The sequence below is a fragment of the Muntiacus reevesi genome, chromosome 20, assembly GCF_963930625.1.
Source record: "Muntiacus reevesi chromosome 20, mMunRee1.1, whole genome shotgun sequence".
Classification (NCBI taxonomy): domain Eukaryota; kingdom Metazoa; phylum Chordata; class Mammalia; order Artiodactyla; family Cervidae; genus Muntiacus; species Muntiacus reevesi.
In genome coordinates this window covers 50559477-50583855 of record NC_089268.1, presented here as the reverse complement: position 1 = coordinate 50583855, position 24379 = coordinate 50559477, and the positions used below count along the sequence as shown (strand labels likewise).

Genomic DNA, 24379 nt, shown 5'->3' with positions numbered 1-24379 from the left:
GGCCCAGCGGTTAAAACCCTCCTGCCAGTGCAGGGCCACGGCTCTGATCGCTGCTCTGGGAAGCTCCCACGCTCAGAGGGGCAGCTAAGCCCGCGCCCCACACCTGCTGAGCCTGAGTTCTGGAGCCCGCGAGCTACCACTGCTGAAGGCCACGTACCCAGAGCCTCCGCTCTGCAACAGGAGAGGCCACCGAGAGGAGAAGCCCGCGAACCTCAACGGAGAGGAAACCCGCTGGCCACAACCAGAGAAAGCCCGTGCGCAGCGACGAAGACCCGGCACACCCAAAACAAGTAAATAGATAAATATTTTTAGAAGAATGGGGGGAAGCTACTGGAAAGCAGGCGACCAAACAAGCCCCAGAGCTCACCCGGGCCTGGGGATGGCCCTTGTTCCTGTTAGACAGAACGGACGCAGTCCTCATGCATAGGCGTGGCTGTGATGTGGGCTCAGCCGTGTCCTCTGCGACCCCATGGGCTGTAGCCTGCCAGGCTGCTCTGTCCATGGGATTTCCCAGGCAAGAGTACTGGAGTGGGTTGCCATGCCCTCTTCCAGGGGATCGTCCCAAACCAGGGATGGAACCCAGCTCTCCTGCATTGGCAGGTGGGTTCTTGACCTTAGTGAGGTGAGATTATCCCTGGGTCAAAGGCTAACCTTGGACTTACCCTAGTAAAGCCGAGAAACACGTTTCAAAAGGTCCTTCTAGTTCCGAGTAATCTTAACTGTGGGCCAGAACAAGGTCCTATGGCTTTTAAAGGACGGTAACAAAATGGGTCCATTTCTGGCCTTGCCATTCTGCTGTTTTTCTCTATTTCTTTGCATTGATCGCTGAGGAAGGCTTTCTTATCTCTCCTTGCTCTTCTTTCGAACTCTGCATTCAAATGGGAATATCTTTCTCCTTTGCTTTTCGTATATCTTCTTTTCACAGCTATTTGTAGACCAGACCACCTGACCTGCCTCTTGAGAAATCTGTATGCAGGTCAGGAAGCAACAGTTAGAACTGTACATGGAACAACCGACTGGTTCCAAATAGGAAAAGGAGTACGTCAAGGCTGTATATTGTCACCCTGCTTATTTAATTTATATGCAGAGTACATCATGAGAAACGCTGGGCTGGAGAAAGCACAAGCTGGAATTATGATTGCCGGGAGAGATATCAATAACCTCAGACATGCAGATGACACCACCCTTATGGCAGAAAGTGAAGGGGAACTAAAAAGCCTCTTGATGAAAGTGAAAGAGGAGAGTGAAAAAGTTGGCTTAAAGCTCAACATTCACAAAACTAAGATCATGGTTCCTGGTCCCATCACTTCATGGCAAATAGATGGGGAAACAGTGTCAGACTTTATTTATTTGGGCTCCAAAATCACTGCAGATGGTGATTGCAGCCATGATATTAAAAGATGCTTACTCCTTGGAAGGAAAGTTATGATCAACCTAGATTAACATATTTAAAAGCAGAGACATTACTTTGCCAACAAAGGTCCATCTTGTCAAGGCTATGGTTTTTCCAGTGGTCATGTATGGATGTGAGAGTTGGACTGTGAAGAAAGCTGAGGGCCAAAGAATCAATGCTTTTGAACTGTGGTGTTGGAGAAGACTCTTGAGAGTCCCTTGGACTGCAAGGAGATCCAACCAGTCCACCCTAAAGGAGATCAGTCCTGGGTGTTCATTGGAAGGACTGATGCAGAAGCTGAAACTCCAGTACTTTGGCCACCTCATGCGAAGAGTTGACTCATTGGAAAAGACCCTGATTCTGGGAGGGATTGGGGGCAGGAGGAGAAGGGGACGACAGAGGATGAGATGGCTGGATGGCATCACCGACTCAATGGACATGAGTTTGGGTGGACTCTGGGAGTTGGTGATGGAGAGGGAGGCCTGGCGTGCTGCGATTCATGGGTTCGCAGAGAGTCGGACATGACTGAGCGACTGGACTGAACTGAACAAAATGGGAAGTCAGCAACATAAAACTCGCAATGTCTGGCAAATTATACAAAACAGGGACTGCCCCGGTGGTCCAGTGGTTAGGACTCCGCCTTCCAGTGCTAAGGGTGTGGGTTCCATCCCTGGTGAGGGAGATAGAAATAATTTTTTTTAGTGGTCCACATCAAAAAAAATAAAATCTTTAAAAAAAGATACAAAGAAGTGGGAAAATATGATCCACAACCATTGTTACTGTTCAGTCGCAAAGTCATGTCCGACTCTTTGCGACCCTACGGACTGCAGCAGCCCAGGGTTCCCTGTCCTTCACTGACTCCGGAGTTTATTCAAATTCATGCCCATGAAAAAGCTCAGTTATAGCCATAGACCTGAAAACGACAAAGAGGGTGAAATGACAGGCAAGGGTTGTAAAGTAGCTCGTACATGATCTATGCATTCAAGAAACTAGAGGAAAGCAGGAACATGAAAAGAAAAGAAATGGAAAAATTTCAGAAGACAGACAGAACTGCTAAAAATTAAATATATTGATATAACATTGAGATGAAAAATACTTGTATGAGAATAACAGCAGCTTAGACACTGCAGAGGACATGAATTGGAGGTGCAGCAATTAAAACCCGAGGTCCAGAGAAAAGACTTGAAAGAAAAAAAAGGAGGTTTCAGTAAACTGTGAAATTCTGTCAAGAAGTCTAAAATGCACATAATTGGAATCCCAGAATAAAATGGGGAGGATAGAAAAATAATTGAATAAATTATGGTGGAAATTCTTATGAATTTGATGAAACTATAAGTTCAAGGAACCCCAAGTAGAATAAAAAAAAGAGGAAACCATCCCCAGGGACATCAGATTAAAACAGGAAAACAGGGATTATCTTGAGCAGATCATCTTAGAAGTAATTGGACAGAAAAATAAAACATAGAGGGAAAATAAGCTGATAAATACTGGTGATGTCTCACATAGCCAGGAGACCAGAGAATTATGTCTGTAAAGTGCTGACAGAAAACAAGTTGTCCACCGAGAATTCCATATCCAGGGAAAATATCTTTCAAAAATGAGGCAAAATACTTTTTTCAGACAAACAAAAGCTGAGAGAGTTATGGCCAGCAGATCTGCCCTATAAGAAATGTTAAAGGCAGTTTTTCAGGCAGAAGGAAAAGTGATCCACCCCAAAAGACGGAAGTAACCTGAATTGGTAAACATTGTGGATAAATCTGGTTTTCTTAGCTTTTAATCTCTTTAAACTATAATTGTTTAAAGTCAAGGCTTGACTCTTCCTGTCTTAGCCTCTGAAGGCTGTCCCTTCTCAGCGGTACCCCCAGGGTCTCAGCTGCATGTGGAAGGGGCCACCCCGCAGCTTCCCCGCCCCGCCGGCCCTCCAGCCCACTACTGACTTGCGTGCGTCCCTGGAGCCTACCAGTATCTTCCCGGGCAGGCAAGCAAGCCTTAAGAAAAGCATGAGGGGTGGGGGAGGTGGGGGGCAAAAGCCTTTAAGAAACGAAGGAACGAGTGAGCCTGTTTTCAAGTGAATGTCTGAATATTCAAGTGAATATCAAGCATTCGTGTTTGATAAAAGCATGACCTTGTAAGAGAATTTCTCTTACACTCTGGAAAGAAATCAGCGGAGAGTAGCTGTCAAGTTCTGTTCTGCAGGAGACAAGTCACAACTGAAATGGGTGAGTATAAAAGGACACTCATGAACGTCCCACCCATTTTCACAAGAAGTTCCCCCGATGGAAAACTCTTCTTGCAACCAGAATCGTATTAGGACTGGCGTGTGGTTTAACCAGGAGATTCCGCATCTCCTGACCACGACCTGGGCAGAGACAGAACGCTCGGTCCGGTGCCCCGCCCAGGCCGGCGGGCAGAGTGAGGACCCAGGGGTAGCTTTGGGTTTTTCCTTGAAGCCAGGATGCGCCTCTGCGGTCTTCACAATCCTCGTGTGGCCTTGTAACCATAGGACCTGAGAGGTGCAGCTGTGGGGAAAAGATCAGAGTCCAAAATCGGATTTGCACAGAGAGTCCTGTGAACTGAGACAAAGTTCGCTGACCCGCCATCTCCTTAGTTACACGATGAGGAGGTCTGACTAGCTGACCTTTTCAGGTTACTTCTAGTTCAAGTTCCTGTTAGCCTCACACACTGTTAGTGACGAAATGGGAGCTCGTCCCTGGTCATCTCTGGGGCCGATGCAGAGATGCAGGAAATCTGCAGCTTGCTGGGGTTCCCGTTCCTTCTCAGACTCCTGGGGTGACCCCAGCCCCCCCAACCCTCACCCCAGAATCCCACGTCATAGCTCCGCGGGTCTTGTCATTCAGGTCCCACGCCTGCCCAGAGTGAATGTCCTCCTGGCGGAATCTCGGGGTCGGGGGAGGGATGGAATCGTTCCTTTGTGGAAATGGTGCTGGAAACACATACCGTCCCCCCACTAACGAACCCCACGACACAACGCTAACGTCACAAAGGCACTGGCGGCCTCAGAAAGTGTCTGATGATCCAGGTGCTAGTCCGCGCGCGCCCCTACTCCCCAGGTGTTTTCCTAAGCAGCGAGTCCCTTTATACAACTGGGCTTTTAAAGCTTCGCCCTGGAGCGTCAGCTTGACGCTCAGCCTGGCACCCCCTTGTAATCCTGCTGAAGTGAGCCCTCGCGGTGCCCACGCGGGCTTGCGACAGGCTAGCAGCCTGCCTGCCGGGTGCCTCCCGTCCACTGCTTTCTCCTGAGTGGAAGGAGAAGCAGGGCTCTTCCAGGGTACCGAAGTCACCAGCAGGATTCCCCCCGCCTCTGGAGGTCTGACCGGCTGCGGGAAGGCACGACCAAGGGCAGACCCGGGGGCCCTGGCAGCTGCCCAAGTGCTCCGGGCGCTTCGGTCCAACGTTCCCCTTCGGTGAGGTAGTTGGAGGCTTTCCACCAGCTGAGCTCAGTTGGAGGCGTTCACACCTGCTGGGTTCGCTGCTAAATGTAGAAAATGAAAGAAGCCACTGGTTCCTCACCTGTTTGACAATCCTCAGCACGGGTCTGGGTTTTAGGATGTGTAATATTCATAAACTGAATGGCTGCTCATTTCCATGGGGGGGCATCTGGTAAATGAACTTATTTTCATACTACTTAGAATGACACTGCTCACACATTTTCTTTGTCTTCACGCTTCAGCCTCTTTAATCTGTGAATGCTTTATCCACCCTTCATCTTTCTCCTTCTCATCCTTGTGCCCCTCCCCTTCCTCCCTCTTCTTCTTTAAACACACACACACTTAAGTAGGAGTAGAACCAAGTAGAATCAAATAAATACAGGGTCAGATTTAAAGTAATATTTCCTCTAATTTTCAATTTGTCTAAAAATTACAAAAAACCCCATAAATCTAGTTTCCTTGGTGTTTTTTTTCTTCCTAGAGTGGTATGTAAATGTTTTGCACATTCATTTATTACTTATTCTTCACTCCTCTTCCCAAAATATGAAACTGACTAGCCCAGCTTAATTGACTCTGCCTTAAGGCAGACCATTGGCACCTTTTTGACAAAGTATAATTGATCCTATAGAACCATATAAATCATGACTGAAAATCACATGTTAAAAAGCCACAGCTTCTTTAGTGATTGAGGGAAGTCTAGAGGCAGGCTTGGGTTCAAATTCCAAATCTGCATGGTAAGAACACAACAAACTGAAAATTGCAATGGCTTACCTATTTAAAGTAAAATTCTCCAAAAATCCAGGGTTTATAATTTCATATAAATTCAAAGGTACTCAACATGTATAAACCTAACTGCTGAAAGGAAAAGTTGCCTGAGAATTTTAGTGTATTAACGATGTATAAATCTATGGCTATTCCTAAGTACAGGGGATTTCATTACCTTAAGATGTCACAGTATCATATACCCTTTGACAGAAAATTCCACTTAGGGAAATTCACACAAAATTATTCACTGAGGCACTATAAGATAGAAATATAAACAACCTGCATGTGTGGGAATTGGTTAAATAAAATACAGCACAACTACAGAATGGATACTACGCATCCATTTAAAGGAGGCAGATCTCTGTATTTTAAAGATACACTGTTTACTGAAAAAACAGGCAGAGGACAGAACTAGTACCATAAGGTGTGAAAAAAGAAAATGGGAAATAATCCACAGAGGTGTGAAGACAGAATACCCCTGCAAGGATGCAAGAAACACAATAGAAGAATGCCTGCCCTCCAGGGGAGGGGAGGGACCAAGAGGCACAGAAGGAAGACAGGCTGGTTTTCCACTCTGTGCTGGGAATTAGGTGCTGTGTGCATAAAGTAACTATTCCCCGTTTCTCTCTCTTTTCTTTTTGTAGAGGAGATAAAGGTGGAGTAGGATTTCTCCATGAGAAGAGTCTGCGCTTTCAACCAGGCATCTCTCAGCTAATAAAATATTTACTTAAAGCCATCTTAAGGGAATTCCCTGGCAGTCCCGTGGTTAGGACTATGCCCGTCCACTTCCACTTGGGCAGCGGGACAGGGTTCCACCCCTGCTGGGGGGAATCCCCCACTAGCCCCACCTTGCAGCCAAAAAAAAAACAAAGGCATCTTAAAAGTCAGATTGATCACCCTTCCTAAACTGGGTACGCCTGTGGTTGGTTTGATTTTATCCTTCTGAAGCCGAAGAGTACATGCATGTGAGCATACCCATCCCTTCGCTTGGGGAGGAAGGATTGAGTAGAATGTGTTCTGACAGTGACATTTACATTGATAATAAAGAGGAGGAGACAGAAAAGAGGACACCGCTAGGACACAAATGTTTATGTGATTTTAGCCATTACAACAGTAGTTCAGAAAGACCTCAAGTGTTACATGGATGTCATCAATATTACAAAAAGAAAAAAAAAGGGACAGGCAACAGGGAAGAGCACCAGAGCCCCAGCGCCCGCCTCGCGGAACCCGGGCCCCCCTGTCTGCTTCTGCGAGCCCCCCTCCCCTGGCCTCCGCCCGGCCTCCCCGCCCGGCCGCCGCGGCGCCCCCGGCCGGCTCAGGCCTCGTCCTCGCCCTCCTCCTCCTCGAACTCGCCCTGCTCGTCGGCCGTGGCGTCCTGGTACTGCTGGTACTCGGACACCAGGTCGTTCATGTTGCTCTCGGCCTCGGTGAACTCCATCTCGTCCATGCCCTCGCCCGTGTACCAGTGCAGGAAGGCCTTGCGCCGGAACATGGCCGTGAACTGCTCCGAGATGCGCTTGAACAGCTCCTGGATGGCCGTGCTGTTGCCGATGAAGGTGGCCGACATCTTCAGGCCGCGGGGCGGGATGTCGCACACGGCCGTCTTCACGTTGTTGGGGATCCACTCCACGAAGTAGCTGCTGTTCTTGTTCTGCACGTTCAGCATCTGCTCGTCCACCTCCTTCATGGACATGCGGCCCCGGAAGATAGCGGCCACGGTCAGGTAGCGGCCGTGGCGCGGGTCGCACGCGGCCATCATGTTCTTGGAGTCGAACATCTGCTGGGTCAGCTCGGGCACCGTCAGCGCCCGGTACTGCTGGCTGCCGCGGCTGGTGAGCGGGGCGAAGCCGGGCATGAAGAAGTGCAGGCGCGGGAAGGGCACCATGTTCACGGCCAGCTTGCGCAGGTCGGCGTTGAGCTGGCCCGGGAAGCGCAGGCAGGTGGTGACCCCGCTCATGGTGGCCGACACCAGGTGGTTGAGGTCCCCGTAGGTGGGGGTGGTCAGTTTCAGGGTGCGGAAGCAGATGTCATACAGCGCCTCGTTGTCGATGCAGTAGGTCTCATCCGTGTTTTCCACCAGCTGGTGCACGGACAGGGTGGCGTTGTAGGGCTCGACCACCGTGTCCGACACCTTGGGCGAGGGCATGACGCTGAAGGTGTTCATGATGCGGTCGGGGTACTCCTCACGGATCTTACTGATGAGGAGGGTCCCCATCCCAGACCCCGTGCCGCCCCCCAGCGAGTGGGTCAGCTGGAAGCCCTGCAGACAGTCACAGCTCTCGGACTCCTTCCTGACCACGTCCAGGACGGAGTCCACCAGCTCGGCGCCTTCTGTGTAGTGGCCCTTGGCCCAGTTGTTCCCGGCGCCGCTCTGGCCTGCCAGAGGGAGAGAGTCTTCATAAGTCACTGATGATTGCATTCAATTCCTTTTCACCTTAAACCCTTTAATAGAGCTCAGTGAGTCAGAGTTCAGATCAGATTTCAGGTTATCATTAAAAGGACCGAACATTAAAATATTTGGTCACGGACATAATTATAAATAAGGAAGGTTAGGGACCTCAGGGGTTGAAAGACCTTTTGTTTTAGGTTATATATTAAGACAAAATGAGCACACCGCTCCATGCTTTCTCTAAGGCGGCCACACCCCTCCACTCTGAGCTGTCCAGGCCATCAGCCATGCCAGTCACTCACCAAACACGAAGTTGTCGGGCCTGAAGATCTGGCCGAAGGGTCCAGACCTGACGGAGTCCATGGTGCCCGGCTCCAGGTCCACGAGGATGGCCCGAGGCACATACTTGTTACCTGCGGGGACAGAGCAGGACTCAGACCTGCAGGCAGAGTGCTCAGAAAAGGGGCCCTGGTACCAGCTTCCTTCCTTACAGAAGCTGCTCGTAGCCCCAAGAGAGGACACAGGACAGGATTCTCACAAGATTCTCAAAGGGGCACTCCCCCCCCCCCCAAAAAAAAACCCCAGGGAAAGATAGGAATCCTAAATCCGCTAGACCACCCTCCCCTGGGGCCACACTTCTGGGGTCAGTCCCTTGGGGAGGGGGGCAGGGTAAGGTAAAGGCGATTACCGGTGGCCTCGTTGTAGTACACATTGATTCTCTCCAGCTGCAAGTCACTGTCGCCATGGTAACTGCCGGTGGGGTCGATGCCGTGCTCATCGCTGATGACTTCCCAAAACTGAGACACAGAAAAACCTGCATTAGACCACGCCCCACCGCCGAGAGGCCCGCGACACACAATGAAAAGGCTCGGTCTCCGCAGCTTTAGGGCAGTCACGCCCGCACCGCGGCAGGGCTTGCATTCTGCAGGGTCACGGAGTTGAAACTGGGCGTTTCCTGGGCGAACAGCTGCTCGAGGCGGGAGGCGGGGGTCTCGGCGGGGAGAGGAGGGACTAGCAACTGGAGGCGGGCGCGCGAGGCGCCCAGCCGCGCGGAGGGGTGGGAGGGGGTCGGGGACCGGAGGGGCTGAAGGACGGGGGTGGTTAGATTCAAGGCACGTCCGGGGACCACGAGACGCTCGTCCTCCGCCCCTCCCCCCGCCACTCGACTAGCGTTGGAGCGAGTAAAGCCGATCCTCCCGGCGTCCCGGCCCCGCCCGCAGAGCGGCGCACAGCCGCGGACACCCCCGCGCGCGCTCCGGGACAGCGTACAGCTTTAGAGAAGAGAAGGGAGGGGCGGCCGGGGGCCGAGAGGCCACACGAGTCACGGCCTCGAGCTGAGGGGTTCCCCCCACTCCCGCTGAAAGTCGCCGCGGGCGCACGCCCGGCTCCGCAGTACAGAGCCGCGGGCAGGTCTGCACTCAGGACGACGTTCGCGCCCGGAGCCCCGAGGGGCGTCAGGCTGGGCCCCGGCCCCACCCGGCCCCGCCCGGGCGCCGCGCCCACCTTGGCGCCGATCTGGTTGCCGCACTGGCCCGCCTGGATATGCACGATCTCGCGCATGGTGCCGGCTCGCTGCTTCTGGCCCGGGTTGGCGTCTGGTCGTTCTGTCGGTCCCCCTGCACACCCACTGCGGGGCCACCAGGAACGCGCTCGGGAACCAGCCGGCTGAGAGCGCCGGCTCGGCGGGTTCGGCCTTTTATATGAGAAGGGTGGGGCGGCCCGCGCAGGCCGCGCCCCCAGCCCGAGCCCCCCAGTCCCCTTCGCGCTAGCGCTCTCCAGGCCCCGCTGACGTAATGCTCCGGGCCCCAGGGACCGTCCAGGGGGCTGGACCAAGAGCCCGCGGCCTATCAGCAGAGGCTTGAGGGCCGGGCGCGGCCCCGGGGCTGAGCGGAGCCGGGTGGGGGGCGTGCGCATTGTCTAGGACTGGGGGGCGGGGGGGGGGGATGTGGAGAAGCTGGGCACCGAGAACCGGGGGGTGGGTGAAGAAACCGAGCGCGGGAGGGTGGAGACGCGAGGGTGACCGGCGTGGCAGGCCCCGTGTGGGGGGAGAGCGGGCACCGGGTGGGTGGCGGTGGGAGACTGGAACAGGTGGAGGGGCCGTCAGGTGCTCCGGGAAGGAGCGCGCTCGCGTGCTGGGGCGCCGGCCGGTGGTAGCGCTGGTGGCCTGGGTTTCGCCACCACCGCGGACTGCGGCGCCTCTTCCACCCTCGGCCGGGGCCCCCTAAGCCACCCTCCCGGGGAGACTCCTGCCCCTTTCCCCAGTCCAACCGCGGTGCGGTGGCCGAACCTCGGCCCCGGGAGGAAGTCCTTGTGACAGCTTGTTGAGGCCGAAGGGCCGTGGCCCTAGACACTTAGGGCCCAACGGCCCCAGGGTGCCCTCCGCCCCGCCCCCGGGGTCCGCGCGTCCCCTCTTTTGTCTCTGCCAAGGGCCCTTTCCCTGTGGCTGCGGCATCCGGGTAGCCGGCCACCTCGGGGAGTGCACCACCCTGCCCGACCCTCTCCAAGAGTCCACACCTCCCCGGCTGGTACCCAGGACTCCTCCACCCGGCGGCTTTTGTTCCTTGGGAGCCTGCGGGGTGGGTGTGGCAGGGTGGACGGTCCAGCAATCAGAAGAGGGTGGGGTTCGGGGGCGGGGCTGCGGCAGAACAAAGAGCTGGAAAACGCGTGGGCCACCTCCCACGACCTAGCGTTTGACAGTCACACTGGGTTCGGTTCATCTTTTGTCCACTAAGGGGACAGGTCCCCAGGGAGATCGCCGCCTGCCCCACCGCTGACATTCTCATCATCCACCAGGCGCCGGAAGCCGAGGCGGCCACGAGGTCCCCAACCTTGGTGCTGCCGATGCGGGCGAGGGGCCCGCCTGGAGACTGCAGCACGGGCGGGCGGAGGCCGCGCGCGACCCTGACGGCCCACGGCGCGCGTGCGCGGACGCGGCCCCGACACGCCTTCAAACCTACAATTTCTAGGGAGTCCAAGAAGGAGCTGATCTCTTTGTTACTTTTCGTGCGTGCGTGCGTGTGTGTGTGTGTGTCTGTGTGTATGAGAGAGCGCTGGAACCGGGTCCCCGCAATTCCGTGGGCGAAGCTTCCTGTCCTCCACCCCGACCCTTGACAGGTCGTCTGCGAGGTGACGTGACCCCTTTTCATCCTCAGGCCAGAGGGGCCGAATGACCCGGGTTCCCCCGGCGGAGAGCAGCCCGCAGCTGTCGAGTGAGACCCGCCGCCCGCCCGCCCCCCCCCCCCCCAAGTATCAGCAAGCTGTCATCGCCTCCCTTCCCGCTGTGGGCGGAAGGGGGGCTTTCAACCCAATTCCAGCGCACAAAGAGAGGCAGAGAGAACAAAAGCTCGGCGCCCCCAGACACCCCCAGCTCCGACGGCGCTCCCAAGACGCGGCTGTCCGAGTCCGGGTGGGGAGGCGCCGGCCGAGGGGCAGAGCGGCGGAAGGTCGCTCACGTGCCCGCTTGCGGGGCTCCAAGGACCGAGTCCTGACCCCGAGTTAGTGCTAGTCACTCCTGCAGATGCAAAAGCGTCCAGGGAAAAGGATGCCCCAGGTCACGCAGCCAGTCAGAGTCAGGGCTCAGGCTGGAATCTCGCGTCCCGGCGCCCAGCCCTCAGGAAAGGGATCGTGTGCAGGCAGAAAGGGTTGTGGCTGGGCCCGGGGTGACGGCTCGGGCGGGACCGAACCGCGCGGGAAGGAGGCGAGCGAGGGCCACACCCGCGCAGCCAGAGCAGAAGCGCGCGGTGCGGTTCGAGCGGACCGGGGCAGAGCGCCGCCGCCCGCCGGGATCCGCCCCACGCCCGGCGGCTGAGCCCCGCCGGCCCGGGTCTCACGGCCAGGTCTCCGCGGAGGGCTGGGGGTGGACCCTCGGGTCCACGAAGATGAGGGAAAACGCCCTTTCCCTGGGCTTTCTCTCAGGAAAGGGGCTTAGGACGGGGTGGGGCTGGAACTCGTCCGTCGGAAAGCCCGGGTGCCCTCGTGGACGCAGCATTTCGGACCCCAGATCCGCTTTTCTCTCCTTCCGTTTGCCGGCACCGTCCCGCGCCCCCGCCTCCACTGAGCTGCCAGCCTCGGTAGCCGCTCCACGCCCCCTCCTCAGTTTGGAAGCTTGAGACTCCTCATCTTAATTTTCACAAGGAGCTGGTTTTGCCTGGCAAGGATGCGTGCTGAAGACAGCCAGCCCTTCCCTGAAGCTTTCACTTCGTCTGCCAACCGTTGTCGCCTTTATTGGGGTAGCTCCCAGAGAAGAGGCTGGTGAGGGGCTTTCAAAGCAAAAAAAAAAAAAAAAAAAAAAAAAAAATTAGTCTCAGTTCCCTCTCCCAGCATCACAGCATTTCTTTTTGCCTGTTTATTACACACAATTCCTCTCCATCTGGGTCACTGTGTATCAGATGTGAAGGTGTTACAGCAATATATTTTATCGTCCTTTACATGCTATTAATTTTAACGATGCATTAACATTTCTAAATTTTCCCCCTCCCTCGACCATTGTAGAAATAACACTGCAAAATAAAATCCCACCTTAATTTTATGCATAACAGTATGAGGCCAAGGCGAGTAAGATACCCCTTAAGCTACTAAAATTCTATTTGCTCTCACACTTTGCAGAGTATTTTTAAGGACAAATTCTGAAGTGAGTTTGCATTCATCTGTAACACAGAGAGTCATTGTGTTAATTAACTGAAGAAGTCTGATTGAGAGGGGGCATTGCATAGCCGAATGGGTAGTGAATTGTTAAAGCATTATTTTCTTAAACCAAGGTGTGTGCTTTTGCATAGACTGAAATTGCAAGGCTTAGAGCTTTCCGGTTTTCTCACTGCCTGCCTGCAATCACTACTTAATACCCAGCTCGCGGAGCTGGTAGCCTGACAGACAACTCTGCCGTGGAGATGCCCGCGGTTTCCTGGGTAACCGACACTTAGCCAATGAATGAAGCGGAATTGAAAGAAAGCGACTGCAAATCCATCATTATTTCCTTTTTCACTCGTCTCAATGCGCTCCAGCTAGAAATATTGGAAAGCTACCAGCCCTAACATCTATGTAAAGGAGTCAATGGCCACAGAACCGGGACTAGGACGGGGTCCAGCCCCACACTGCGACTGCGGGGCGTGGGGGTGGGGGTCCTGGGACCCGCCGGGACGGGGGCTTTCTCAGCTGCCAGGGCCCCTGTGGATGGTCCCCTTTCCTCCCCCTCCTGGGAAGGCAGCCGCTCCCGCAGGGCTGCCCCGGGCCCTCTAATCAAAGGGCCGGGTGGGAGGCTCGAGCCCCGTCTTCCGCGGCCGCGGGGCCCCGTGGGAGCAGCCGGCCCAGGTAACAAAGGACGGGACGGAGCGGGACGACGCTGAGGCCCGGCGTGCGGGTGGCGGAGGGGCGGCGACCTCTCCTTTTGTTCCTCCGTCAAGCTGGCGGTTTTCCCACGGCCGGCCTCCGAACTGGGGTGAAAGTGGCCTCAGGCCAGCCTGAGAGCGCTGGGCTCTCCGCGCGGAGCCTTGCCTTCTTTGTCCCGCAGGTCGGCAGGGGGAGTCGGACCGGCGTCCCCGGGCCCCGCGCCCCTTTTATGCGCGCCCCTCCCGCACACCGTCGGAGACCCTAAGATTCTCGGGCTGGGGGAGGGCAGGCCAGAGGATGCGGACTCTGTGAATCCTTGGTGAAGGACAGCCCGTGACCGAGCCAGATTGTGCGGAAAAGGCAAGCAGAGGGTAGAAGACACCCTTGAATGGGAGCCTTCCGGAATGCTAAGACCGGCAGGTGCAATCCGTGAAGTCACAAAGGTAGAAATAAATTTATGAAATGAATGCTACTCTCTGCTCCAGGTTCGGGGCGTGCATTTTAAGTTTCGTGCCGCTGCCGCCGTAGCAGTGTAGTATAATTGTGATTGCGGGGCTGCCCCCCTCCCAGTAGAAACCGGTCCTCCAGCCTCTGGGCACATGGATATCCAGGCAGCTCACCGCTTCTCTTCTCCATCGGCCCCAGACCTTTGCCTGCCACTTAAATAAAATTAAACCTGTGTATTCAGACAGACAGAGGCACACACGTCCACAGGGTATTTGTGACTGTCTACCCTTTGCCTCTGGCATTTAGATGCCTGGTCACCATTAACCATTAACCTGGTCACCGATGTCTTCACTGCAGAAGCAGGTCACCCTCTGAGTAGGGACTCTTGGCTTGACCTGCCCAGCCTTCTTGTCACTAGCCACCACACATTCACCGTCCATTTTCAAGAAAACAATTCCTTAAGAGAACCTCGGGGAGAATTGCACTCTTCCAAATTCGTCTCTAGAGAGACAGTTTATCAAAACATTTGGTTTCTCACATATACTCAAAAGAACTGAAAGAATTTCATAGAGATATTTGCACACACACTCATGTTCACAGCAGCATTATTCACCATACCCAAAGTGGAAGCCACCTAAGAGTCCAGTGATAGACGGATGTATTCATACAAATCAAGCGTGGTCCACACACACACATGGAATACTATTCAGCCTTAAAAAGGAAGGATGTTTTGACACCAGCTGGAACACGGACGAACCCTGATATTGTGCTTGGTGAAAGAAGCCAGTTGTGAGAAGACAAAAATTGTGTGATTTAACATATACAAGGCACCTAGAGAAGTCAAGTTTGCAGAGGCGGAGAGGGTGAGGGCGGGTGCCCAGGGCCTGGGGGAGGGGGATGGGGAGCGAGTGTTTACTGAGGACAGACTTTCAGTTTTCCAAGATGAAGAGTCCTGGACAGGCTGGCGGTGGTGACTGCACCACAGTGTGAATGAGCTTAATGCCAATGAGATGTAATTGTAAAAACGGTTGAGAGGGCAGATTTCATGTTTGTGTGCATTTTGCCACAATTAAATATAGCTTGTTATTCTCTGTGAAATATATAGAGGCATTTTTTTGTCTTGATGCTAATATGGTGCCCCAAGTTTCTCAGTGGTGGATATATAGACAGATAGGTGATAGGCACAGAGACAGTAGATAGATATTTTAAATACTAACATCAATTTCATCATTTATTGCCCCTTATTCTGCACCAAAGGTGTCAGAGGCATCTTGGCTCCGATTGGCTGATGGCTGTCCTTGTTCTTACATCTCCAGGGATGCCCTGTGGTTCAGAGTCTGTGGTCCAAATTCTTAGCACAGCACTGAGGCCACTCCAACTCGGGTGGTCTACCTTCCCAGTGCTACCCGCCCCCTCTCTGCCTCCACAGTGCATCCCAGGAGACTTGAACCTGCCCGCCGAGTTCCTTTGAGGATGTGTTCTCAAGTCTCTGAGTCTCATTCTGCTCCATCGACTGGAGAAACCTCTCCTCTTCTTTACTGGTGACATTTCCATTGTTCTTCCTGCTGCAACGTAACTACCTGCGGCCCTCCCCACCCCCACCCCAGCAGCTCACCTGGAACCGCGAGTTGCTGATGCTCTGATCCCAGAGGCTTCTTCTCCGGTTAGCGTCAGAGTTACATTTATTACCTAAGAGCAGTGATCACCCAGCTTGTTCATTGCACGCCACTACCCATCAAAAAAAAACAGTTGAGAATACATGCCCAGTATGTACTCAGTCACTTCAGTCGTGTCCGACTCTTTGTGACCCCATGGACTGCAGTCCATCAGGCTCTTCTGTCCATGGGATTTCCCAGGCAAGAGTACTGAAGTGGGTAAGCCATTCCCTTCTCTGGGAGATCTTCCTGACCCAGGGGTCAAACCTGCACCTTTTACATCTCCTGCATTGGCAGGCAGATTCTTTACCACTGGCACCATCTGGAAAGCCCCCACAAGCCCAACATATTTATTATTTATGTGTGCCCAAGGTATTTATCTATAAATTGTATACATTTATTTTTACAAGCCAGTATCTCAAGGTACCATATATTTAGTATGAGTTGTATGCTGAGTGACATCAGAAGGTAGTCAACATTTCAAGTACACCACTGTCTAACTTTTAATTTTATTTTGGCCAACATCTCACCAGACTTGAGCTGCTCATGGTTTTCTTACCTCTCAAAGGACTTGACTAAGAGCCTGTGGAAGGAGCAGAGTGTAAGCTCTGCCGTCTCCTATTGTTCTTATGTGTTTGCATCACTAATATCTTCACTTTGCAGTTTCTTTTCTGTAGTGTTTGAGGCCCAGCTGTGAGGATCCGTGGAGCAAAATCTCGATAACGTGGTGGCCAACCTGTCATCGCTTCCTCCTTTCCAGGGAACGATTCACAACATGTGACCGCAACGCACAGCAGTCTGTGAGGCCCCAGCATCACTGGGAACATCAGCTATTTAACATTAACTGTTACATTAATGTCTTTATTTTTATGGTAGGGCTTCCCCTGTGGCCCCGTGGTAAAGAATCCACGTGCAATGCAGGAGCCATAGCAGATGCAGGTTCGATCCCGGGGAAGGGCATGGCAACCTACTTGAGATTCTTGTCTGGAGAATCCCGTGGATGGAGGAGCTAAAGGAAAGAAGCATAAATAGGACTTCTCACAGTTTCTTCCCACACTGCAAAGGCTGTTTCCACCGGCCCCACCTCCAGACTAGATTTCTTCATGAGGTTAGGGTTCACTCCATTGAGGCCTCTGTTTCCTGCTGGGTTTTGACCCCTTGATGGCAGGAACCATGTCTTATTAGCCTTTATATCTCCCACATTGCTGGAGCTAAGTGCAGGAAAACAATAAATATTTCTCTAGTAAATAAAATATCTCGAATCTGCAGCAACTAGAGAACCCAACTATCTCCAACACACTCAGCAGCAGGTTAGAAACAGAAAAAAAGACCAGGTCATTTATAAAGGTGGAAGAACTCAGCTATCCAGAATTTTATAAAGCAATAGTCAATGCTAGAACATGATAGAACAATTCCTATAGAAATTTCAAGGAAAATATGCCTTAATATTTGCATGCCCAGTTACATTTACTTTAAATTTTTAAGATAACAGGTATTTTTGAACATAAAAGATCTGAGGAAATGTAGCTTCTGTGAGTCATTTTGGAAGGAAAAAAAAAAAAAGAAAAAGAATCTCAGAGAATGTAGAAATAGATCTTAGAAAGGTTGGTTGTTTGACAGCACATGACCTGAGGGATAAAGGCACCTCGAAACACACCTAGAGACAGACACAGAAGTCCTTCAATCGGTCCTCCGTGAAGGATGCTGGAAATGCTTTTTTCAGGTGTTGGCCGAGGACCTGAGGCTGCCAGATCGTCATCAAGTTCCCTGAAATTGGAATTATTACCTCCTTACACGGAATTGGTTGTTTGCCAGTTAATTCTGGAAACTTCTCTGCTACAAAGAGTAGAAGATTTCAAATGATGGAAAAACAGATGCACAGACGTTTTAAAATGTCCCATGAAAATATAAAATGCTCAACAAATCCTAAGATTTTAGGCAGACGTCAAAGCAACAAAGGCCACATTAGAAGTCAGGATGCAAAGTAAGAGTGTGCCTGAGGAGGTGAGTGGGCTTCAAGACACATTGTCGGGGGCTTGAAGAAATGAGCCAGACTGCAGTAGAAAATTCGCTTCTTACTTTGATGACTAAGGATAAATGCCGTGGAAAGAACCAGGCCAAGCTACTGGGAAGCCAAAACTCTATGGAAATGTCACGTGTTTTATAAGGAATTCTGTAAAAACTCACAGAGGCAGAAAGAAAATTTTTAAAAGGCTGTAATAAAACTAAATTAGTAAAGAAAAGAGGAGGTCTAAACTCCATCAGGCTTATGAGGAACATGACCAGATTTAAGAGGAGCGTGGAGCAGTGGTGGAGGAATTAGAAACGCTCTGAGCTCCGTGAACTAACAAAATTATGTAGAAACCCCTAGAAAGATGTGTGAGGCGCCTTGCTCACAGAGAGAAGGAAATCGAAGTTTTGAATCACTGCGTTTGCAGCTGACGGGGAGGCCAGGCCCTGCAGCAAGAGTATTTTAAAGAGGAGGAAGATGCAGTTTTCACAGAAAAACCGTTGCTCAATCCTTTGTTTCCAGCGTAAACTGAGGGCTGAGAGGTCAGCTGGGCGTGACATTTGCCCAAAAAATTCTGCTGGGAAACGAAAGAAAAAACCTGGCAGCACAAAGCCGAGACCGGTGATGACCTCTCTCTCGAGACACAGGGATCTGGAAAAGCAGCTGATCCACAGCGCGTGTAAGTGGGAGATGAAGCCCAGAAGCCGGCAGCTGCAGAGGAAGTGAGAACCCCTGGGCAGAAGGAAGACACCCCGAGTGCAGGACAGCAGCAGAGACAGCTCACAAAACCCCAGGCTGCCCCCCGGGGGCTCGTGACAGCTGGCCCGCTGCACTCACCGGAGCCGAGGGTGACGTATGCCAACCCGGGACAGAAACCAAGGCAGCCAAACCCACGGCTTCTCCACGCAGCGGTGCTCACACCCAGGAGGACGCGGTACCCACAGCTCTTAGGGAAGAGCTAGGCCCAAAGGTTTCTGGAGCAAAATGTGCCTGGGTGCTGGGTTCCAGGAGCTGTCATCACTAAACGCAGAGACCTCATCCTTCCGGCAATGATGAAGGTCCCGGGTGATGCTGGTCTGAGAACTCGGTCTTTCGGGAGGACGACAGAGGGTGCCCACAGGGTCCGCTTGGACGCCTCCTCGCAGGGGGTGGGCTCTGGGCCTCTTCACTGTCTCCCACCCCCGCTGGGCTCACCTCCAGGCCTGGGAACACTGCCCCCTCAGAGCACGCGCCCGCGTGGTGGGAAGCCCTGCAGAGAGCCCCCCTCTAGCATCCCAGGACTCTGCTCTGACCTCGGTGACCTCCCTGCCCTCCTCCCACCCCAGAGCAGGGGACTGTTTGCCACCACCTTTTGCAAGATTCGGGAATGTCTTCGGGCTCCAGAGCTGAGCCTTGGCGGCTCACAGGACGGCTCTCAGGCCTCTCCCTGACCAGGCTCATGACGGTGAACGGGCCGCTGCTTGGGCTCCACTCCTGTTCTCTTGTACTGACTCTTGTTCACCCAGGCTGAGCCCCAGACGGAGGAGACCCTACAGATGCAGCTGCCCACAGCATTACCTGCTTTATTTTGTTACTGTAATCCAAGTAAATTATTTTAAACATTATGAAATTTTAAACATTATAAATTTTTTTTTTTTTGGAAAGCGCTTCTGGTTTAATCAGCATTTTGACTCTGCAGGGTGGTGTCACTGTCTGTCCTGCGGATGGGAAAGTGGCTCCCTAGGCTCTCTGGTTTGTCCCCGGCAGACGGGAAGACACAGGGATATCTGTGGAGGGCAAGCAGGCGAGTCACCCCAGGTAGGAGAAAGAAAAGGCTCTCCCCCAGCCCCCAGGCCGGAGGTGCAGGAGTTTGTTCATCCCTCCCTGGGCATGTGGCTCATGTGTAAACTGGGGCTGGCCGGGTGGTCTGGGCACCTGGCCCGACGCTCCAGCATGGCCTGTTCACAGGAGCGTGTGACCCTGGGAGGAAGGACAGAGTCAGCTGCCTCGCTCCAAGTTATCCAGACAGGATGTGGGAGGGGGTAGTGGGGACACAGGGAGTCGGTGAAGACATCCCCCTGGCCTTGGCCTGTGCTGAGACCTCAGCATCTGAGAAGCCAGCCAGTCCGTGTGCCTTTGACCTGCTACTCACTGGCTCACGGCCAGATCCCTGGTCAAGTTCGAGGTGCAGTTCAAATCTTTGAGAGCACAGTTCCTCTTTCCTGTGGGTTAACCGCACAGGCCTGAGCACAGAGGAGGGGCTGCAGTGATGGTCCCTGCTGGGACGCATCCTTAGGCAGGCATCCTGGTGGAAGGAAGAGGCCTCCTTCTTGGTGCTGGCCTTCAAAAGCGCCAGCTTTTTGGGCAGGCTGGTGCTGGCTTTCATCACCACGTCATGCTCAGTCTTCTTCCGGATCCCAACCTCCAGGTTCTTCTTGAGCTGCTGCTGCTGCACGATGAGTGCCTTCTTGGGTGCGATAACGCGACCGCCCTTCCTCGGGCCCGGTTCTGCGCTGAGGCCGCTGCCGCCGTCTTGCTCTTCGCTGGCTTCTGCACCTGGAACTTGTGCTGCCCCTGCACCATGATCAGGCACGCATTGGAAAAGCTAAACATCATAAATTTTAAACATTATGAAAATGACCTACCCTTAAAAAGTATTTGTAAAATTTAAAAATGTCAAGGTACTTTAAGATGGAAAAAGAAAAAACCTCGCTGTAATTTGAAGAGCAGGACTTCCCTGATGGCTCAGTGGTAAAGAATTCACCGGCCAAGCAGGAGCCATGGGAGACTCGAGTTCAATCCCTGGGTGGGCAAGATCTGCTGGAGGAGGGCATGGCAACCCACTGCAGTATCCTTGCCTGGAGAATCCCGTGGACGGAGGAGCCTGGCGGGCTACAGTCCATGGGGGTTGAAAAGAGTCGGACACGACTGAGTGACTAAATGACAACAAATCTGAAGCGTAGCGAGGTGGTGTCCGCCTCTGCACGATAGTGATTCCCTCGGTCAGGAATCAGATGGTCCGGAATGACCGTAGGGGGCCTGATCCTTTGTCCTAGTCGCTGCCTTCATCCTGGAAACTGAGTGAAATCAGGTGTGTGCCCGAGCGGGGCAGGCCCAGCTGTCCTCATGATTGGAAGGACCCAGAGAGAGGGGGCCACAGTGGAGGGTGAGGGTGAGAAAACAGAGCTCACTTCCCAAACAGCCCTGGTCCTGGCCTTTCCCCGGGAGGGCTGAGAAGGGGGCCTGGGGGCCTTCCCAGGACAGCAGGCTGGGCCCCGCGGTGGGTCCCTCGGGGCCCCTGGAAGTGTTATCTTCCAGCCAGCACACCCTGCGTCATCCTTCAGAGTGGTTTGAGAGGCCACCGCGTTCACCCCGCAAACGTCTGCGGTGCCGGGCGCTGTTCTAGGCCCAGAAAGACAAGCGAACGCATCAGATGGGACCCCGGCCCTCCTGGAGCTGAGCGGCAGCCCAGGAGGTCAGGTTAGAGAAGCCCCGTTCCTGGGGTTTTTGATGTTTTCTTCATCCTCATTTGCTTCCCCTCACTGGTTTTGTTTAGCCGGTTCTTACGCTCCTCCAAACCTTTCGGTTCTCTGCTTAATTGAGCGTGTGGTCAGACAAGTAATTAAGGGCTGCAGAAGCTGGGGTGACGGTGAGTCTGGGCGGCTTGCGGACGAGGTGCGGTCAAGGTGAGTCACCCTCCCATCTCCCCCACCCATCTCCCCCTCTCATCTCCCCCTCCCTCCGTCTCTTCCTCTCTCTCTCTCTGAATGTTTACAGAGTACCTGGTGTGGGAGACAAGTGATTGATTCTGGGATTTCACTTGAAAAGGAAAAGCAAACCTTCAGCTTAAATACTGGTGTCTTTAGTAATTACAGGGTCATCGCAGAGAGGGGTGAACCTGTTTTCCGTGGTCACTGTGAGGCCCTCTTTGCCCCAGACCAGCCACCCAGACAGGGAGGCTGAACTCTCTCCGGGCCCCCATGCGCCCGCCCGGGAAGGGCGTCTGTGGCCCTGGACACAGTGTCCACGAGGTGAGCGCCTCCAGGAGCCCGCGGCGGCGACGCGAGGGTCCAGGGAGAGGCCTGTGGGGGAAGCGTGTGCAGAGGGGCGGCGGGGCGGGGTGCTGGGGGTGCTGGGGGAGGGTAGGTGGGCCTGTGGCCCCCTGGGGGTTTCATTTTAGCCGAGAGAAGACAGTGACCGAACTGTGCCACGGGCCGCGGCCTCCGCACCTCTGGCCTTCAGCCGCCGTGCGCGTTTCCAGAACCCTCGGGGCCCCGTGAGGCCGGCAGGTGAGCCCTGTTCCCTCTGCCCCGAGCCCCACCCGGCCACACAGATTCGAGATGAAAGAGGAGCCGCTGAAGGCGCTGCGCAGGAGGGCGGCGGCCCGCCGGGCGCTGGTCCCGCAGCCTCAGGTCCACCCTGCAGGCCCGGCAGCGTCTGGGCGGCTCTAGAGCGCTGGCCGCCGCCCCCCACCCCCCCGCCCCAAACCCCAGGCCGGGGGTGCAGTGCTCGCTGCTGTGGTTAGACTGGAAGGGCTGGGGTACGGGCGACGCCCAAGCTGATGAGTCAGGGACACAGACGGGTGGGGACGTCCTCTGAACCTGGAGCAAGGCCTTAAAGACACTTCCAAGGGGAGTCCAGGTCGCCCAGACCAAGTGAGCAAGCAGAGAGGGAAGAACACCCAGTCTGGACTCAAACCGCGACCTATACGGGGAAACGAAAGCGCGTGGACGCCTCCCCAGGTCGTGGCTGAGTGGTCATGAGGACGTGGCAGCAGCTCCCTGCTTGAGGCGGGCACCCTGACGGGTAACCGGCATCCTCACTGCTAGCTGAGAGCACGCAAGGGTTCAGGGTCTGGTGCCGAAGTGGGTGGGAAAAACCCAGGTGTCAGAGCTGGGCCCCGGAGTCTGCACTTCCGTGCTGCAACTAGAAGGAAAGTGCAAGGAGTTAGGGGGTGTAAGGGGGCGATGCACAGACTGCATGCCTGGAATGCTGGCTCCAGAATGACGGGCGCACAACGCCCAGGGCCTGTGGGCAAGGAGGCGACTGCTCAGCTTCAGCCTCTGCGGCCGGCCGGGTGGAGAGGTCCTGCCGCCTCCCTCGTGGGCCTGCTGTGGAGCCGGGCTGGGCGAGTGGCGGACAGGGTCTGCACGGTGGTTCTTTGGGGCCCGGAAGCTGTGGTGGGCTTTTAGCCGCAGCTTCCAGAGAGGAGTGTCCAGAAAGGGGGCGACTGACCCAGAGGGACTCTTGGAAATGAAGCTGATCCCGAAGTTTACAGGAGAACCAGGACCTTTGCAACACCAGTAACAATTTGGGATTTGTTCTGAGTTCTCGGAGGGTGTTCCCCGCCTGGGTCCTTGGACTCTTGTTCAGTAGAAGTTGATAGGAGGCTGGAGGAGAAATCCAGGCAAAGCTTCACTGCGGCTCAGCAGCGCGAGGCAGCCAAGGCAAGAAACAGGTGCCCTGAGAGCTCCCCAGGGAGGGCGCGCTGGCCCCTTCAATGCGGCGAGCGTGGGGGCAGACTGGACGGTGGCTCAGGCAGTCTGCCCGCCCCTCGCTGGTAGAGTGTGCAGGGACCCTGTCAGGACCCTGCCTTTGCTCCCGGCACCTCAGAAGTGGCCTTTTTGTATCTTGTTCATAATCTGCTCAGCTGGGCGTGCCTGCAGTTATTTTTAGTCCCGGCCGTTCAGTATCTTTGTATTTTGTTGCTGGAGGTGTTTGTCCAGGTGGAAGCTCTGCTGCAGCAGGTCCAGGGCCCAGCCTGTCTCGAGGACCTGGCATAGTTTGGACAGCAGAGTGCGTGGAGGCTTCCTAGGTGATGTGTGTGTGTGTGTTGGTCGCTCAGTCGTGTCCAACTCTTTGCGACCCCATGGGATGTTGCCCGCCAGGCTCCTCTGTCCATGTGATCTTCCAGGCAAGGATACTGGAGTGGGTTGGCATTTCCTTCTCCAGGGGATCTCCCCCACCCAGGGCTCGAACCTGGGTCTCCTGCACTGCAGGCGATGCTTTACCGTCTGAGCCACCAGAGAAGCCTTCTTAGGGGGTCTGGTTAAATACATTATGAATGTAGTTGACCTTCCAAGCTAAAGTCACCTTTCTTTTTCTAAAAAAACAAACCACAACATTATGGTAAAACACATTCAATTTCCCTTTTATCCATTCTGAAGTATAAGGTCTGTGGCATCACGTCCATTCACACTGTTTTGCAGCCATCACACCATCCATGCACAGGACTCCTCATCTTGCAAATCTGAAACTCTGCCCCATCAGACACTAACTCCCCCGTCCTGCCCCCGGGTCCCTGGCCCCCACCCTTCTACTTTCCGCCTCCCGAGGGCCCTCTTGTAAGTGGGGTCATCTAGTATCTGTCCTTTTGTGTCTGGCTTATCTCATTGAGCACAGTGTCCTCAGGTTCCTCACGCTGTAGCCTGTGGCGGAATTTCCTCCATTTCAAGGGCAGAGTCCCCACTCTGAGTGGGTTCCCAGATGTTCAGATGAGGGTTTTTCAGGGAACCAGGTCGGCTGGACTGTAGTCCTCCCCTTTCATCTGTACGGTTGCCCTTTGTCAGCTCGCCTCTCTCCCTGTCTGTGTACCAGCCTCTGAACCTTCTCTGCCCTGTGTCCCCAGCTGTGTTCTCCAGGCGGGCCCCAACTTCTCATCACCTGGCAGGTTCCCCCACCCCTGCCCGGGCCTCCCACCTGGTCCATCTGACGCCTCCTCATCCTCCTGCATGGCGCTGCCTCTTCCAGGAAGTCCTCCTGAGGGCTCCATCTGCGCTGGACCAAACCACCCAACCCACTTTACTTCTAGCCCAGCCATTACTGTGCTGCACTGCAGTGATTTGCTTTTCCATTCCTTTCGTTAAAAAGAGCTTTGTCTTCATTTTCTTTTGTTCCCCTGGTGCCTGGTACACAGTCGTCACTCAATAATTTGTAGGATAAACATATGCGTGGGTAAGTGAAAAA

At 54.2% G+C, this 24379-nt stretch overlaps 1 protein-coding gene and 1 pseudogene across 1 annotated transcript; both read right to left on the bottom strand.

Moving 5' to 3' along the window:
- Positions 1–6681: 6681 nt before the first annotated feature.
- Positions 6682–9686, bottom strand: TUBB2B (tubulin beta 2B class IIb). Its single transcript, XM_065912496.1, has 4 exons — positions 9500–9686; positions 8685–8793; positions 8299–8409; positions 6682–7983 (listed from the first exon to the last, which is right to left on the bottom strand). The coding sequence occupies exons 1-4, from the start codon at positions 9554–9556 to the stop codon at positions 6923–6925; spliced, it is 1338 nt and encodes a 445-aa protein (XP_065768568.1). The 5' UTR covers positions 9557–9686; the 3' UTR covers positions 6682–6922.
- A 10019-nt stretch (positions 9687–19705) lies between these two features.
- Positions 19706–19996, bottom strand: LOC136151149 (leydig cell tumor 10 kDa protein homolog pseudogene; annotated as a pseudogene).
- Positions 19997–24379: the final 4383 nt, after the last annotated feature.